Here is a 14,839-nt window from a genome sequence, read left to right on the forward strand (position 1 = left end):
AGGTGGCTGCAGCTCTGTCTTTGGATATCTAGGATTGATACAAAGTCAGAAAACAAGGATCTAAACCAATAAGGCTGTTTTAATAACAGAAAAAAAAGCATTTAAAAAAAAAAAAAGAAGCTGTTGGTCTTGCCATTCAGGAGCCATTGATCTTCGTATTATTCTTTAGTCTTCCCCCTTTTTTTTTTTATTTTGTTGTCTCTGTTTTGATTTTTGTATGAATAGGGTTTTTACTCAGCTCAGTTACAGTTACAGAGATGCTTAACTGTGGTCACAGTCACATCATTCTGAATAATAAAAAAATGTTTTGGTCAATGAAACTACCTTGTATATTTTACTTTTCTTTTTGTTATGGGTTAACTATTGTGCTCTATATAACTATACTGATAAAATAAGCAGTAGTAGAGAATGCTTCCAGGTATGATGTTGACTTCACTGCTGGATTGTTTTAGTGCTGTTTAAGTTTTGGCCTTCATCTACTAGAATTCTCCTAAAGAGTATCCAGGGGAAGGTCAGTGTAAGCAAAGCTAAGGAGTATTTCCAGAGCAGAGATGTTGTCTTCTGGATATTGCAAGTTTTGAACCGTATTGGGTGTTTTCTCACATGTGGCCTCAGTAACTTCAAGTACATTCAAGATTGTTTATGTACTAGGGTAGAAGTAGCTGGAGAAACTCAGGATGTGTATGTAAATTATTGTTACATATTGGACAATATCCAAAACATCTTTCATTGCAATGTTTGGACATTGCTGTGAAAGATGATGTAAACCTTTTTAGCGTGTTGTTTCACTCAGCCATCATTTTATAAAGGAGAGGTTTACACTTCAGTTATGTCCATTTTCAAGATGTGTACTCTCACATAATCTTTCTTGGAGGCACAGCATAATCATGTTGTAAAATTGCGATATTTTGACTGGAAAAGTTTTTGTTTGTTTCTTCTTTTGAATTAATTGCTTTATTAGAATTTTGCAAAGAGAGGGCTATTTGAAATGGGAAGGGAGCAAAAATGTCATTTAATAGTATCTTTTACAGCATTTCAATTTTTCTTGCAGTGTATCCCTGTATCGGGGAAATTGCCGACCTCTCCGGTTTGAGCCACCAATGCTGGACTTCCATGAACAGTAAGTTGAAAAGGCTTTTGATCTATTTGGTTATGCAAATCAACACAATAAAAAACCAACCAAACAAAAAAGCCCCAAAACAAACAAACCCAAAAAACCCTCCATCCACTGCAAAAAGCAAACAACAAATAACAAACAAATACCCAGAAAATTAATAGGAACAGCATCTATAGCTGGTAGAAAAGGTTGTATACATAGATTGCATTATTAGATTGTAGGGGTAACTGACCTACAGAGGGCTGCTGTACTCATTACCATGTAGTATTAAGTGACTTGTCAGCTGCTGTGGTTTTGATGATTTAGGTACTTGTACAGCTGCTCTGCAGAGTGGACAGTTTTAAGTCTCGAATGTAATGTTCTGAGGTGAGATTACCCTTCTGCTTGAATATAACCTGTGTCAGGGAGTATGTGCTCTAGCACATCAGTTTTACTATGGCTTTGGTGGCAAAAAAACTGGCTGTGGATCTGCAATTATTAGAACAGTAATGTTGAGTTGTGAAAATACAGCCTCAAGCAGAGCAAATAGCCTCCAGGAACTTAGCTCTGTGCTCCCTACCTTGCAACTGGTTGCTGTTTCCATTAAACAAAAGAAGGAAGGAAACCAAATGTTTCGCCGATGTACCTGTTAGTTCTGAGAACTACTTCAGTCTTTACTTACCATGAACTGGTTACTGGTTATAGGTAGCTCCAATCCCTTTTCTTCCCAACAGTCAAAAGTGGTTCTGGAGTAGGTGTTCATGGAGCTTCTGTGCATGATTGGTACTTGGAGCAATGCAGACTGTAGTGAAGGCATTTCAAACATTTGTTACCAGTTCAGCCTGGAAGAATGAAAACAGCCCAGGTGTGCCTTAGCACAGCATTCCCTCCTCCATCCTCAGCCAGTGTGCTGCTGCTGGATGAAAGGTTGTTTCATTTACAGATAAGCCGCAGATTATTAATAAAAATGTAGTACCTCTTTTTTTGGAAAGACTGTTGTGCAGTGTGGTGACTATGGAGTTGTGCAAGGAAGCTCCTGTGTACTGACGTGGTGCATACTTGTGTCTGTCTGAAAGAGGAGAAGCCATAATTGTGTTCTGGTTGCACAGAGTAGCTTTCCAGAAATCACCTCTATACAAAAAAACCCCAGTGTAAATGTCACTAAATAACAAAGCTGTATGAAAATGCCTCATTTTACAGAACTTACTTGTACTCAGTCTAACAAAATTGTGGCTTTACTTCTGATTAAAGACAGAGTAAGTTGCTCTGCCCCCTCATTTTCCTTCAAAATTTCTTTTAGCTTTTGATGTGTGATTTTGTTGTTTTTCTTCCTCATGTCAGTAACCAGTCCTAGGTAGGAGAATACTCAGTTTCTGAACTGAATAGCAAAATATCTCATGGTAAGCCCTACTCTACTGCTTCTCTGCTACAAGAAAAGAAGGCCATAGTTAATAAATTATTTTAGTGAGTGCAGTATGAATTCAAACTTACAGAGCAGTGTGCTTTTTGTTACAGCTATTGTAAACTCACCAATTGATTTGAGTTTAGATTAGTTTATTTTAAAAACTGTAGAAATTTTCGGTTCATAGTAATTCTAGACTTTGGTTTTGGGAATGTATTTTTTACCCCTTTTTCTATGAATAAATTTGATGTTCTCCGAGATATCTTTTAAAGGTTATCTAGCATTTGCATGCTTAGGCTTTGAAGAAAGCTACATGTGCTTTTTTGTTTTGTGGACTTCCAAAGATGATTTTTTCTCCCTTACTACAAGTAGATCCAAGACAGTACCATAAATACTCTAAGTCCTTCTACATCATATTTTGGCCTTTTACATAAGCTGTTCTGGTCAAAGCTAAAGGTACTAAAGAAATAGCATAAATCTAGTACAGTGTTAAAAGCAGCACAAATCTCTTACTTGGGAATGGCTCTGTATGATACATGCAAACTGCACTGACGGATTGCTGCCTTCTGTCAGTTAAAATAAGGAACCTGTGTGTTAGATCTTGATTCATTGCGTGTTCCTTCATTGGTTTGGGTGGCTTTTTTTTGGTAGCTCATTTTTTGGTATATCATTAATTAATCTTTTGTCATTTAGGTTATAGTCTCAGGCAGCAATCCTCTTGTGATTTATTAAAACTTAAGGGAGTTGCCAAAAGCAATTTTCAAAAAAGTTTAGATGTGGAGCCCCAAAGTTTAGTTTAAAATCTGTGAACCAACTCTGAGAAATGCTGAGTAACTCAGCCTTATGGTGGGAACAAGCTGTAGGTGCCAAGCACCTCAAAGTCAAATAATGCAGATTTAAGCTTTTGAGTTTTTGCCTTTTAAATCAGACAGGGTTTTCACATTCAAATTCTGGTTTTTCTGTCTTTGTTATTAATGCATTTTAGAAAAGGCATAAAATGTGTGTTTATTTTCTGAGTAAGTACTATACCCAAGGGGTGTTTTGTTAATAGGTAGCATGTAGCATAAAGTAGAGCAAACTTGTTCCAAGTTCATGTTTATGCTGAGCTGTCAACATGTATCATACCCAGGCTAAAGAAAGATCTAATATTTATTTTCAATTGTAAGTCAAACCATTCTTCCTGTGACATTTTTGGTGTGCTGCAAGTGTGTGGGTTTAATCAGTTGTTTCAAAAACATGTCAACTTAAGAAGGAAGAATAGTTAATAAAAGTTACTTTATCTTATGATCTCAGAAAAACCAGCATTAAGTTGATAAATATGTGTTGTAGACACACTTCCTGTATTCCACCTGGAGATGAGATTACAATAATGGCCTTCTACTTCTGTTTTATAACAGGTGGAGTTTTTTTAATGCTGTTTTAATATAAAGCAAACCATATTCTATCACTTTGAAGGTAGTCCAGGTAATCTCACGTTTATCAAAAGAAATGCATGCTGTATGTTAGGATATGCAAATCTTTAGCTCACTTGAAGAGATCCCAAATGTTCTCTGTATACATTAAGCCTCTGGGAATGGGATAGAACTGAGGCAGGTTCTCCCATATCACTGTGCCAGGGGACTACTTGATCTAAGTGTGGAATACTCATTTGGGTATTTAATGTGTAAGCCTCTTTCTTGTGTTTCTGAAGTAACACCAATATTTTTCTGGAACAAATTCTGCAACATTTTCAGTATCGGAGATTTAGAGCTTTAAAGAAAACAAGAAAAAAACCTTACACCTAAAGGCAGCTCCACAACTAGCTGGCTTTTTTTACCAGCATTCTGTTCCTTGTATTCTCTTTTAAACTGTTACTCTCCCCTGTTGTTAAATGGGAATAACTGAGGTGTTCTACAAACAGTAATCATCATGTTGTTCTCTGTAGCTTTGGGAGTTGCTTGCTCAGAAGTTATTTTGACAGAACAGTCATTATCTATATGACGTTCTCTGTTTAAAACAGGTCTTCACATTAGAGATCATAGATTGCCACCTGGGGTGAAGGCTCAAGAATACTTTTACAGGGCAGTTTCCATTCAGTTCTTGCACCCATTTGTGGGAGTATGTGGATCTTCACAGATCTCAATACATTGCCTTTATCTTTGTTAATTCAACTCTGATAGTATCATAAGTGAAGTTTAAGTTCTTTAACTAATTTTTTTTATAGAGGTACCTTATGATATTGGAGCACTTGTGTATTGAGTATTTTAGAATTCTACCACAATGCAAGCTAGATCTTATCAATTTTTTTTTTAAATCTGGAGATACTTTAGAAGAAGTTGATATCCTGCCCCTGTTTCATAGAAATGATTGGTAATGTATGAAATTATACTTCTGGTTACAGTAATATTTTAATCCTTGATTAACATATTCTTCTGTGGTGAATGGAGGTTCTTGCTTCACTCAATTTGAGCGAGGACCCATTCTCAGACAAAATTTTCTCATTGGTAGGGCATTATTCTGAAGTTCTTTATTTCAGTTTTATATGATTGTCTCATTCTGAATTTCCTTTGAAGTATTTTGGTTAGGGGATTTTTGTAATGTTTTCGTATTTCTTGTTTGTGAACTCAGGTATTTGGCAGGATATTCTGTGAAGGCTTAAGCTGGGCTTGAAAGCAATTGCTTGGCAATGTTCAAATACTGAGACCTTGCAGGTGTGGAGACCTTATGTTTCTCTAAGAAACATAAGGGACATGCTTTACTTTAAGGACAGGATAGTGTCAGAATGGGTAAAAATCTGGACAATATAGCCTGTCTTAAACCTATCTTAATATAGCTCCTTTTGAATCTAGGCTGCACTGCCTACAGTTATTCTTCTAATTATATGAACTAAGAACAAGGAGACAAATTAAAAGGGGGCATTTAGAAAGTGAAGGCATATTATGAATGCTGTACTGCAGTGTAAACGGATTTATATCCTTGTAAGGCTTGATTGGTGTAAAAATTAGGGGAGGACTAGCATGGGAATGGAGAAATTATATTGTTAACAATTTAACTATTGGAAATTTTCCTGGGCTATAGATGAAATGTTTGCATCTGCTAGATATACAATAGATATTTACATTCTTAAAGCCACAGGAGTTACTTGAAGTATCATAGGATTGATATAAGTTTAGCAAAATGGTCTGTTTTCTTCATGAACTCTAATCCCTTGTATAAAAAATAGTGAAGAATTTTAGCAAGTAGAGAATTTATTCAGATGACTATTTTTCCTACATTTTAAGTAAGTTGCCTACAATGTACATCCAAATGTTTACGCAGTACATTTGATACACTTGTAATGTGTGAGTTTGAGATTGTTGAAATTTTAAAGAAATGTTGCTAAAGGAAACTTCATTTCCCTTGGAATTTGCTGAATGTGAGAAATTGTTGACAGTAAATTGACATTTCATCCAGATCTGCCTCAGGTTTTGTTCACATATCATGCTAGACTGCACAATGCTGCTGAAAGTTCATTACACTCCTAGATTCATTCCAATCACACTTGGTGACATGGTTGGATAAATTCTACTACTTGTATATGTGGTTTTGATAACTGTTTGGAAAAGGCGTGATTTTGTTGCATGGAATCTACATTAGATTCCTAACTTAAAATGGAGCACTTGCTCTATTTAGTATGTTACATTGACACCAACTTCTTGTCAAGTCTTATGTCAAAGAACTTTCGCTGTTAAAAGTCAGTGAAATCTGGAAACTAAGAAACAACCAATGTATAGGTTAGTAGGTATACAAAACCAAAACCCTTCTGTTTTCTTCTGCTTTTCTGAGTTGGAGACATGTTTGAGAATGCAAATGTATGTGTTTCAGCTACTCTTAACTTCAGGTAAAGAAGCCACTTGCCTGTGTCACTCAACCGGTTTTGTGTGAAGCAGGAAGAATGCTGTACTCACTATTTCTCTGGTTTTGTATGTGATGCAGGCTTCCTTTCTGTAAGGAAACCAGCATTTTCTTCAGAGTGAGGCACAAAAGGCATTCTCTTTCAGTCTCTGGAGGTAACCTTGTAAGACCAGCTCATTTGTTTCTTTTAATTAAAAGTAGTTGGATACATTACAAAGTCAACACCCAAGTTCTTATTGTTGGAGCTTGCTCAGTCTGATCTTCTGGCTGGAGAACCATCTTCACTGCTTCAGGAAGTTCCAGAGCCTAGGAGAGTGTCCAGGGCACATGACTTTGTATGCTTTCCACATTACTCTTCTGCCTTCTAGGCATCTGTCATTCACCCCTGTCTGATAGGATACTGTGTGACAGGATACTGATTTAACCCTTGTGACACTTCTGATATGTTGTGTGACAACAAGTTTTACAATTGCCTCTGCACTTGCCAAATATGCTAAATGAAAAAAATACATGGAGGAAAACATGTCAAATTCTCAAGTGTATGAGGAATTTACCAGAATTGACTGTTGAGTATATTTACCTATATTCTCAGCATTTAAAAATGTATCTAGGAAGCTTTTGATTGACTTCATCTCTCTCTCCAGTCTCATTAGAAAGAGTAAGAGATGGAAGAGGAAGAATATATCTGCTGCATTCATATATTTTTCTTTTCAGTAATAGATCTGTATCAGTTTTCATAAATCAAGTGAGCTTAAGCTATGTGCAGTAAGAAAAAAAATAATTGCTCTTTCAAAAGGGCATTTATAAAATTTGTATTTGCTTCACAATGAGTAGCTACATATTTTTGCCAGTCAGTTTTGGGCCAGTAACTCAAGGATTCATCTCCCCAAAATTTGCAAGAGCTTATTTCCATTGTCAAAATAACCTACCCTTTGATCACTGGAAGAGCGGTGAATTCCATTACAAGGACATTCCATTGCAGTACACTGCAGGTACTAACTGAGACTTTGAAAAGAGTTGAGTTGCAGCAGTAAAAACATTAACACAGGCTTCTTTACCCATTTGACCAGGTGCCTCACCCTTGTTAATTAGAATCTTCTCGTTTAGGTTATGGTATCAGGTTTTTTTTTTATCAGTGTAGATTAACCTTTTTATGCTGGGACAAAGAATCAGGAGCAAAATCTTACATGCTTTGATAGTTCATGTTTGCCTGAAGGTCTGTGTCTATACCGGCTTCTCACAATGAAAAGTGCTAGCTGTGACTGCTCTGGGAAATTCTGCTCTAAAATTTGGCATCAGCTACAACCACACTTGTGCTGATCATTGTGGTTTGATAATCTGCAGCTTGGAGAACATCTCTTATGAGATTATTGCTTGGTATGCAGCCTCATTAGAGGTGTCTGGTGCGCATTGCCCTACCTGGATCTTACCATGTCTAATTGCAGAAAAAACAGGTGAGGTTTATGAGGTCCTATTTATTTATATTTGTGTAACATCACACTTAAAGAATATAAGGAAAGCTGTATCTCAGCCAAATGTAATACCAGACTCACTGTTTCAAAATTGGAATTATCAGCAAAAGCGTAAAGTAAAACAAAGTCCTAACATCAGAATTCCTTTCTAATGCCTTCTGCCTTTATTACCTATAATTATACTGTGGTAGTTGAGTTTGGAATATGAAATTAGTGAGCTATGGTGGTGGTCATGGCTGTTCCCCAACCAGTTTGTTTTTATAGATTTGAGCCTCTCAAACAGATGTATAGTCCCTTCTTTTCACCACTGGAAAAACATGAAGGTCTTAAAGATTGTTAATATTTGAACGATTTCCTGGCTAACGAGTTTTATTTGCAAACTGCCTTTCTGACATAAGCAGACTGGTGGTTTGCTGTTGAGACTTTATTCAAGATCATTTTCTTGGCTTTGTGATGTTTCACACACTTAAGTGTGCATCATAAGTGTCACTGAAGCAACTCTGATGTTCAGTTTTCAGTACATAGCTGTTTCTCTTTAGAGACCACAGATGATACACTAGTCGTATCATTTACTCATATGTAATATACTGATTAAAATCTACTCATCTCTTTCTTCTTGCTGTTGTGATTGGAAGGAACTGTTCATTTGAGTCTAGTTTTTGGTGTCAAGTCCTCATATGAAGAGTGAGTGCTTTGTTACAGAGTAGGAAGATTATTTCCCCTTCTTGACGAGCTGCTAAACGTGTTGTGGGGAGGAGTACCCAAAAAGTGCACGGTGGCAAGCAAAGGAGTTGCACTAACGAAGGCACTGGGAGCATGTCTTCCACTAAGGAGAGTGAAAAATTGTAGTGAGAACTACAGAACAGACAGCTGATCTTCAGGCTAGAAGAGCTTTCTTCAGTGTTGGAGGAGATTGACTGTTTTATTTCTTCTGTAATTTTAAAAAATTTTGCTGTTGGTAGAATCTGGGTAGTGCTTTAAGGCTTGACCACTTTGTTTAAACAAGGAATTTGCTTCAAAAATGTTGACTGGTATAGAAGCTTCTGCTTTTCTTAGTTACCCAACAGATAAAATACTCAAGGCTATCTGTAGTGATGTCAGTGATTTGAAGCGGTGTGTTTGTAATTCAGGGAGTGCTGGGTAACTCCCTATCAGCAGACACTTTTCTTGGTTGTGGATTTGAATCTTTGTTTTTATGGTGGGATTTTTGGTGGAAGTGAGGGTAGAGATGAGGGAATTTGGAGGGCTGGCTCTCATTTGCGTTCCTCTGATCTGGGAAGCTTTTTCCTAGCAAAAAACCAGGTGCATAGGTTTACTGTTTAATTCCATTGATCAACAGTATAGCAGTTACAGTAGTTAATGCAGAAGGTCAGAGCTGATAAACTATTTCCTTTTCTCATGTCCCCATGTATGCTAGCAAGAGATGAAAGTATTTTCTGTTAGGGCTTAACCTGGACATTTGGTTTTGTACAGGTTTTGAAAGGTGAGAGGAATTGTGGTCTCTGTCACTGGTAAAGTTAGAAAAGTCAAAATATGATTTTTGGACAGTGAAAGAAGGGTTTGCTGACAGAGATATGAAATTAGGTGAACTCAGCAAGCAAAGAGTTTTAGAGTGGCAGACTGTAGATATATTTTTGTTAGTGATGTCGTTTATTGATGGTTAGTAATTATGTCTTTGAATTAATAACATAGTCTTTAGCATCTGCTTCATGCGTAGGAGATTCTGTAACCACAATCACTTCATAAATTGTGGCATAGTGTGTTTATTGTCACTAAATTCTCCATTCAATAGAGCCTTTAATTTACAATAAAGTTACATTGCTTTATCTGTTGAGATATATTCCACGCCCCACTCTAAGCTGAAAAACTGCAGTAGCACATATTAATTTGGTCTGTTAAGGTTAATTGAGGATGGCTGAACAGCTGCCTGTTTCTGGTCATCATCACTGCAGCTACTACAGGTAGTAATTCTTATCAGTAGTTTGGGTATCCTTGCAGTGTTTGGAGCAAGTGACATGGGAGAGAGTGCTACATGGACTACATGTAGCCTGAAAGTTAAGAGTTAGCTGTTTTGGATTCCAGAATTCAAAATGCAGCAGTTTTTAATCTGTAAACTGCATGCTTTGTTAGTGCTTTGGTGCTGATACTTAAGGTGTATGGGTTAAAAGGCATGAAAAAAATTCTGAAGAGACAGTAAAGTCTGAAAAATAATTGCTGAAACAGGAGCATCTCTTGCCACCTCAGCTGTTGTAAGCAAAATGAAACTAGCCAAAAGCTTGTGTCAAATGAATTTGTTAGCATGTCTTGTTACTGAAAAGTTGGTGATTGACTGTGGACTTCAATCTTTCAGGGTTCCTAAATTCTAGAATTTTTCTTAAGTCTTTTTTTTTTTTTACTTAAGGTATTAATTCAAATAAATATAGAAATAGAATAGTGGTTGCTGTACATGTCTGCATACTTAATTCTGTCGAATGTATTATAAAATATAGTACCAGAAAAGTTCTGGGTAAGACAACTTATAGATAGATTTATCATCAAAAAAAATTTGCATTTAGACTTTTGGCTAATGTGTGTTCTGTTTATTTTCAGTTGCTGTGTGCACCCTGTTTGAAGATAGTTATTTAGAAGTTCTAGCATAGGAATAGAAAACTCTGCTTCTTTTCATTTTGAAGTAAAAATCTGACAATAGAATTTCATGAGCATGATACAACATTAGGTTAGCCTTCAGGAAAAGTAAGCAAGAAAATAATGGAAAGTATGTTAACTAATTAATTCTTACAGGTCCAATATACATATGTTACTTGAGAAAAGCATTAAATGCAAATCTCTGTTGTCAGTGCTCATCACTTTTATTCTCCTATCTCGTGCAATGCAAAAAAAGTCCAATTCTTTATTGTCTAGATTTCTGACACTTTGTAAATATTTTCTCTCTTTTTTTTTTGACAGGCCAGTTGGAATGCCAAAAATGGAAAAAGTTTACCTACATAACCCTAGCTCAGAAGAAACAATTACATTAGTATCAATATCTGCTACAACATCACATTTTCATGCATCATTTTTCCAAAATAGGGTAAGTTTTTTTACTTTCTCAAAATTGGCTTTTCTTCTTTCTCTCAAATCTGAATGGAAACTTCTCTAAAAGAGTGACTTACTGCAATAATGACATATCTAGAAGTATTAAATACTGCAGTTCTTCATCTCATATTAGAGCAAATTTGAACTGAGCACAGAAACACAAGGAGTCCTGACTATGTTGGAAATATATAATTGATGGTTTAACAGCAGATCTCCTTTGTTGCTGAAGTGAGTACATTTCCTCAGAGCACTTACAGAAACAGACTCTTCCTATAAATTTTCTGAATATTCTGAGTCATGTGAAGTAGTGTTAGTGTGCAGTAGTTACTCCAGTGTACTTAGAGCTGTAAGTAATTGTGATACAGGAACTTGCACGTTCAAAAGCGTGTTGTCAGCAGAGTTAACTGCTAACCACTCTGCTGTCAGATAGAGTCCTCTAGTTTCAGTTTTGTTTGCAGGGGCTGTGGCTTAGCAAGAACCATGTAAATGTGAAAGAATTCAGAGAACCTGTCTGTGATAAGCAACCTGTTACATTTATGGAAGTCTTGTAGCAGTTGCATTTCTCCAGTGACCTTTGAACTGTCAGTGTAAAATATTTTTGTGATAAGCTGAACTCTAAATTCAGAATTCAGTACAAAAATTCAATTAAATGTGATCCTACAATAGATAATAGTTCGAAATTATTGCTATTTTTAGTAGTTTATGCATTCCATTTATTTGGAAGTTCTACTTTTTTCTTTCCAAATCTGCTGTTGACTTTCTAATGTCAGTATTCCACAAGGGATACATGAAGATTTCTGCATCACAAAAACTATTGTTCATCTGCATGATGCAATTTATTCAGTAAACAGTTTTGCTTATCCCTCTGCTTGCTTGCTTTTGTTTTTTCCAGAAAATTCTTCCAGGAGGAAATACGTCCTTTGATGTAGTTTTCCTCGCAAGAGTAGTGGGAAATGTAGAGAACACTTTATTTATTAACACTTCTAATCATGGGGTATTTACTTATCAGGTAAGAGAATTACACATTTTTCAGAAAAATGAAGTGTGAATCAGGCAAAGCAGTGTCTATTATGGGATGCATAACCATCCAAGGATACTTGCATAGCAGTGGTAGGTTGTTGGTTTTGAGGGATTTTTTTCCATCAACCCAGTTGAAGAAGTTTCCATCCCTGTTGTTTGTTGTAATGCAGATACACCATTGTAAGGATCAGTAGGGCAGTACTGTAAGCCAGATCAATGAAATTACATAGGATTTAAAATCCTCCCAATACCTTTATTGCATGTGTTATTTTAGTGGCTCATTGTAGGGATCTAGCTCATCTTTTAGCCCTTTACTTATCTGATCCGTTGGCAAGACAATATTATTCATTAAGCTGGTAAAAAATTACTCACTGGAGTTTCAGAAAGATAATTCAGACAGGTGAGAGAGACCAATAAGTGAAAAATGAGAGAAATCCTCTTGTTGAAAGACTATAACTCTTACCACGACAATGTTTTGCAAGCAAAACCAACAAAAATGCTTCCCAGTATAGATAGTTTCATAATGATGTGATTAAAGGCACATTTCCTATTTCTTTAGCCTTTAGCTGGTATCTATCTATGGCACTCTATTCTAGAGGGTCAGAAAAAAAGATGGCTTTTTGACTGTCTGTTTTTCAGTGAATGTGTATATAGTAGTAATTAGTAGAAATGAGGAATAGCCTTTAGCTGCAAACTAAACCAGTTTCTTTATTTCAGAGCTTTAGTATGATACTGGTTTTTAAGAATTAATGATAAGTATTCTATAATCAAAAAGACTTTATGGTGAATTGCTGAAATGGGTGGGCATGTTAGGCTCTGTAACAATTACATACAGCTATTTAAGTTTGTGTTTCTTTTTCTGAACCAGGTGTTTGGCATTGGAGTTCCGAACCCCTATCGATTGCGCCCATTTATTGGGGCACGAGTTCCTGTAAATAGCAGTTTCTCTCCTATAATAAATATCCATAACCCTCACAGTGAACCTTTGCAGGTGAGCATAAGAGAAAAATCATTAAATGCTTGTTTATGGTATTAAACTGAAATTTTGTTTATTTTGGTACTACTTAAAATTCTGTTTGAACTTTAGAGCTATTCGAGGTCATGTGTTTCATATTACAAGATTTTTTTTCTGCTCAAATGCAAATCAGTTCTAGACATTTTAGATTATAGTTGCAGATCTCTTAATTTCCTAAATTGAGATTTTCCAGAGAAATTTCAGTTTTTAAAAGGCTTGTTATTACTGAAAAATAAAGATTTAAACTTCACTAGTAATTAGGAGAAATACTGAAGCAACAAATCTTTTAATCCAGTGATGCCTCTTAGCTTTATTCTGTCTGGTTTGCACAGCATACGGTGTTGTTTCAGTATACCCCAGTATGTAATCTTGGAAACTATTCTGATGTTTGAGCAGGATTGATGTCTCTACCTAACCAAATTCTGATTCAGTTAAGTGATTCACAAACAGTAAAATGAAATCACATAAAGTGTATCACTAGCAAGTGGCTACATCAGCATTAAAGTGAATTTGTAAGGTATTCCAGTGATCAAGTAGTCACTAACCTATGCCATTGCCCATGATAATACCTGATAAGTAAACAGGATCCCTTTAAGGTTGAGTGCTGACATTTTCCTGTTGTCCACCTCAGGTGGTAGAAATGTATTCCAGTGGAGGTGATCTCCATTTAGAGCTTCCAACAGGTCAGCAGGGAGGTACAAGAAAGCTGTGGGTGAGTAGTCATGTCTTGCAACACTCATTGTATTTATTTGCGAGGTTTTATTTTGATATGAGCTTAGGCTTTGGGTTTTGTTGTTTTCTTTACTAATGTTGTGTCTTGTCATATAATCATTTAAAATACCCCATAAAAATGGAAACAGTAGCAGGGTCTGTTAATATTATGGTAGTAGGAGTTGAATGAAAGGTTTAATTAAGATAAGCCATATTCATTGAGCTGTGCTGTTTTGAAATGTGAAAAATAAAATGATTCCCATTAGAATGAATTACACCTACCTGAGCTTTCTGTCCTGGAGACCTGTCAGCTGGATCTAACCCACAGTAAAATAATATACATCTTTTTCTGTTTGGTTTGCTGGTTAGGTTTTTTTTTTTTAATTTGTCTTGGCTTTTTTGGTGGAGCTGGGATTTTTTAACTTAGACAGTCCTTCCTGCAAATTACTATGAATGCACACAAGGGTCAAAAATGAAGCTAAACAAACTTAGGGAAGAAAAATCTATTATGGACTACTAAATAAAACAGCAGTGTATGTAGCTGAAGTAAATCCCTAGATCATGTGTTGAGAGTGGCTGGAAACTGTTCTGGGAAATACTCCTACATGCATACCCTGCAGCTACTCCCTACTTACATCATGTCTGCTGCTAGAGACAAGATAGTGGATTGGATGGACTTGTGGTCTGGCTCATTAAATCTGGTTTGAAGTAACACATACTGATATCTTTAAGTGAAATAAAATTTAGAAGCATCCTGAAGGTACAGTTCTTGGCTGAATGCTGTATGTCACACCATTGGTATTGTCCAGCTAGATACAAAACCTATTTTCCTTTTCAGTTAGAATTACTTGATTTTTTGATGACTGGTTTCTGGTCTAGGAGAGACCTCAGAACCATTGGGCTCCTAAGTTTGTCTCTTGTTCAAGTGCATCATTGCAGTAATGTGACAGTTATATTTGTTTTAGGAGAGTATTTCCAAGTGAGTTACAAAGGACAATCACAATTCTTAATTCTTTTATTTTCTGGAGAAAGTCCATTAGAATGGCAGTATTTTAGTTTTAGGTACAAAAGTTGCAAGGAAATAAGTATTAACACAGATCACAACATTTTAAAAAGGCAGTGGAAACAGATACCGAGGGTTAGATGTACACATGTAAATGGATTTTAAAACGTTA

The 14,839-nt window shown here is 36.1% G+C and overlaps 1 protein-coding gene across 1 annotated transcript in view; it reads left to right on the forward strand.

Moving 5' to 3' along the window:
* The window catches only part of TMEM131 (transmembrane protein 131), a 94,216-nt gene that overhangs the window by 36,262 nt on the left and 43,115 nt on the right, over positions 1 to 14,839 (forward strand). The window contains exons 4-8 of the mRNA XM_005486413.4: positions 1,052 to 1,120; positions 10,790 to 10,913; positions 11,811 to 11,927; positions 12,807 to 12,929; positions 13,585 to 13,665. Coding sequence (XP_005486470.4) covers positions 1,052 to 1,120; positions 10,790 to 10,913; positions 11,811 to 11,927; positions 12,807 to 12,929; positions 13,585 to 13,665 — 514 coding nt within the window. The remainder of the gene's footprint in view (positions 1 to 1,051; positions 1,121 to 10,789; positions 10,914 to 11,810; positions 11,928 to 12,806; positions 12,930 to 13,584; positions 13,666 to 14,839) is intronic.

This window comes from Zonotrichia albicollis, chromosome 2, assembly GCF_047830755.1.
Source record: "Zonotrichia albicollis isolate bZonAlb1 chromosome 2, bZonAlb1.hap1, whole genome shotgun sequence".
In the NCBI taxonomy this organism is placed as follows: domain Eukaryota; kingdom Metazoa; phylum Chordata; class Aves; order Passeriformes; family Passerellidae; genus Zonotrichia; species Zonotrichia albicollis.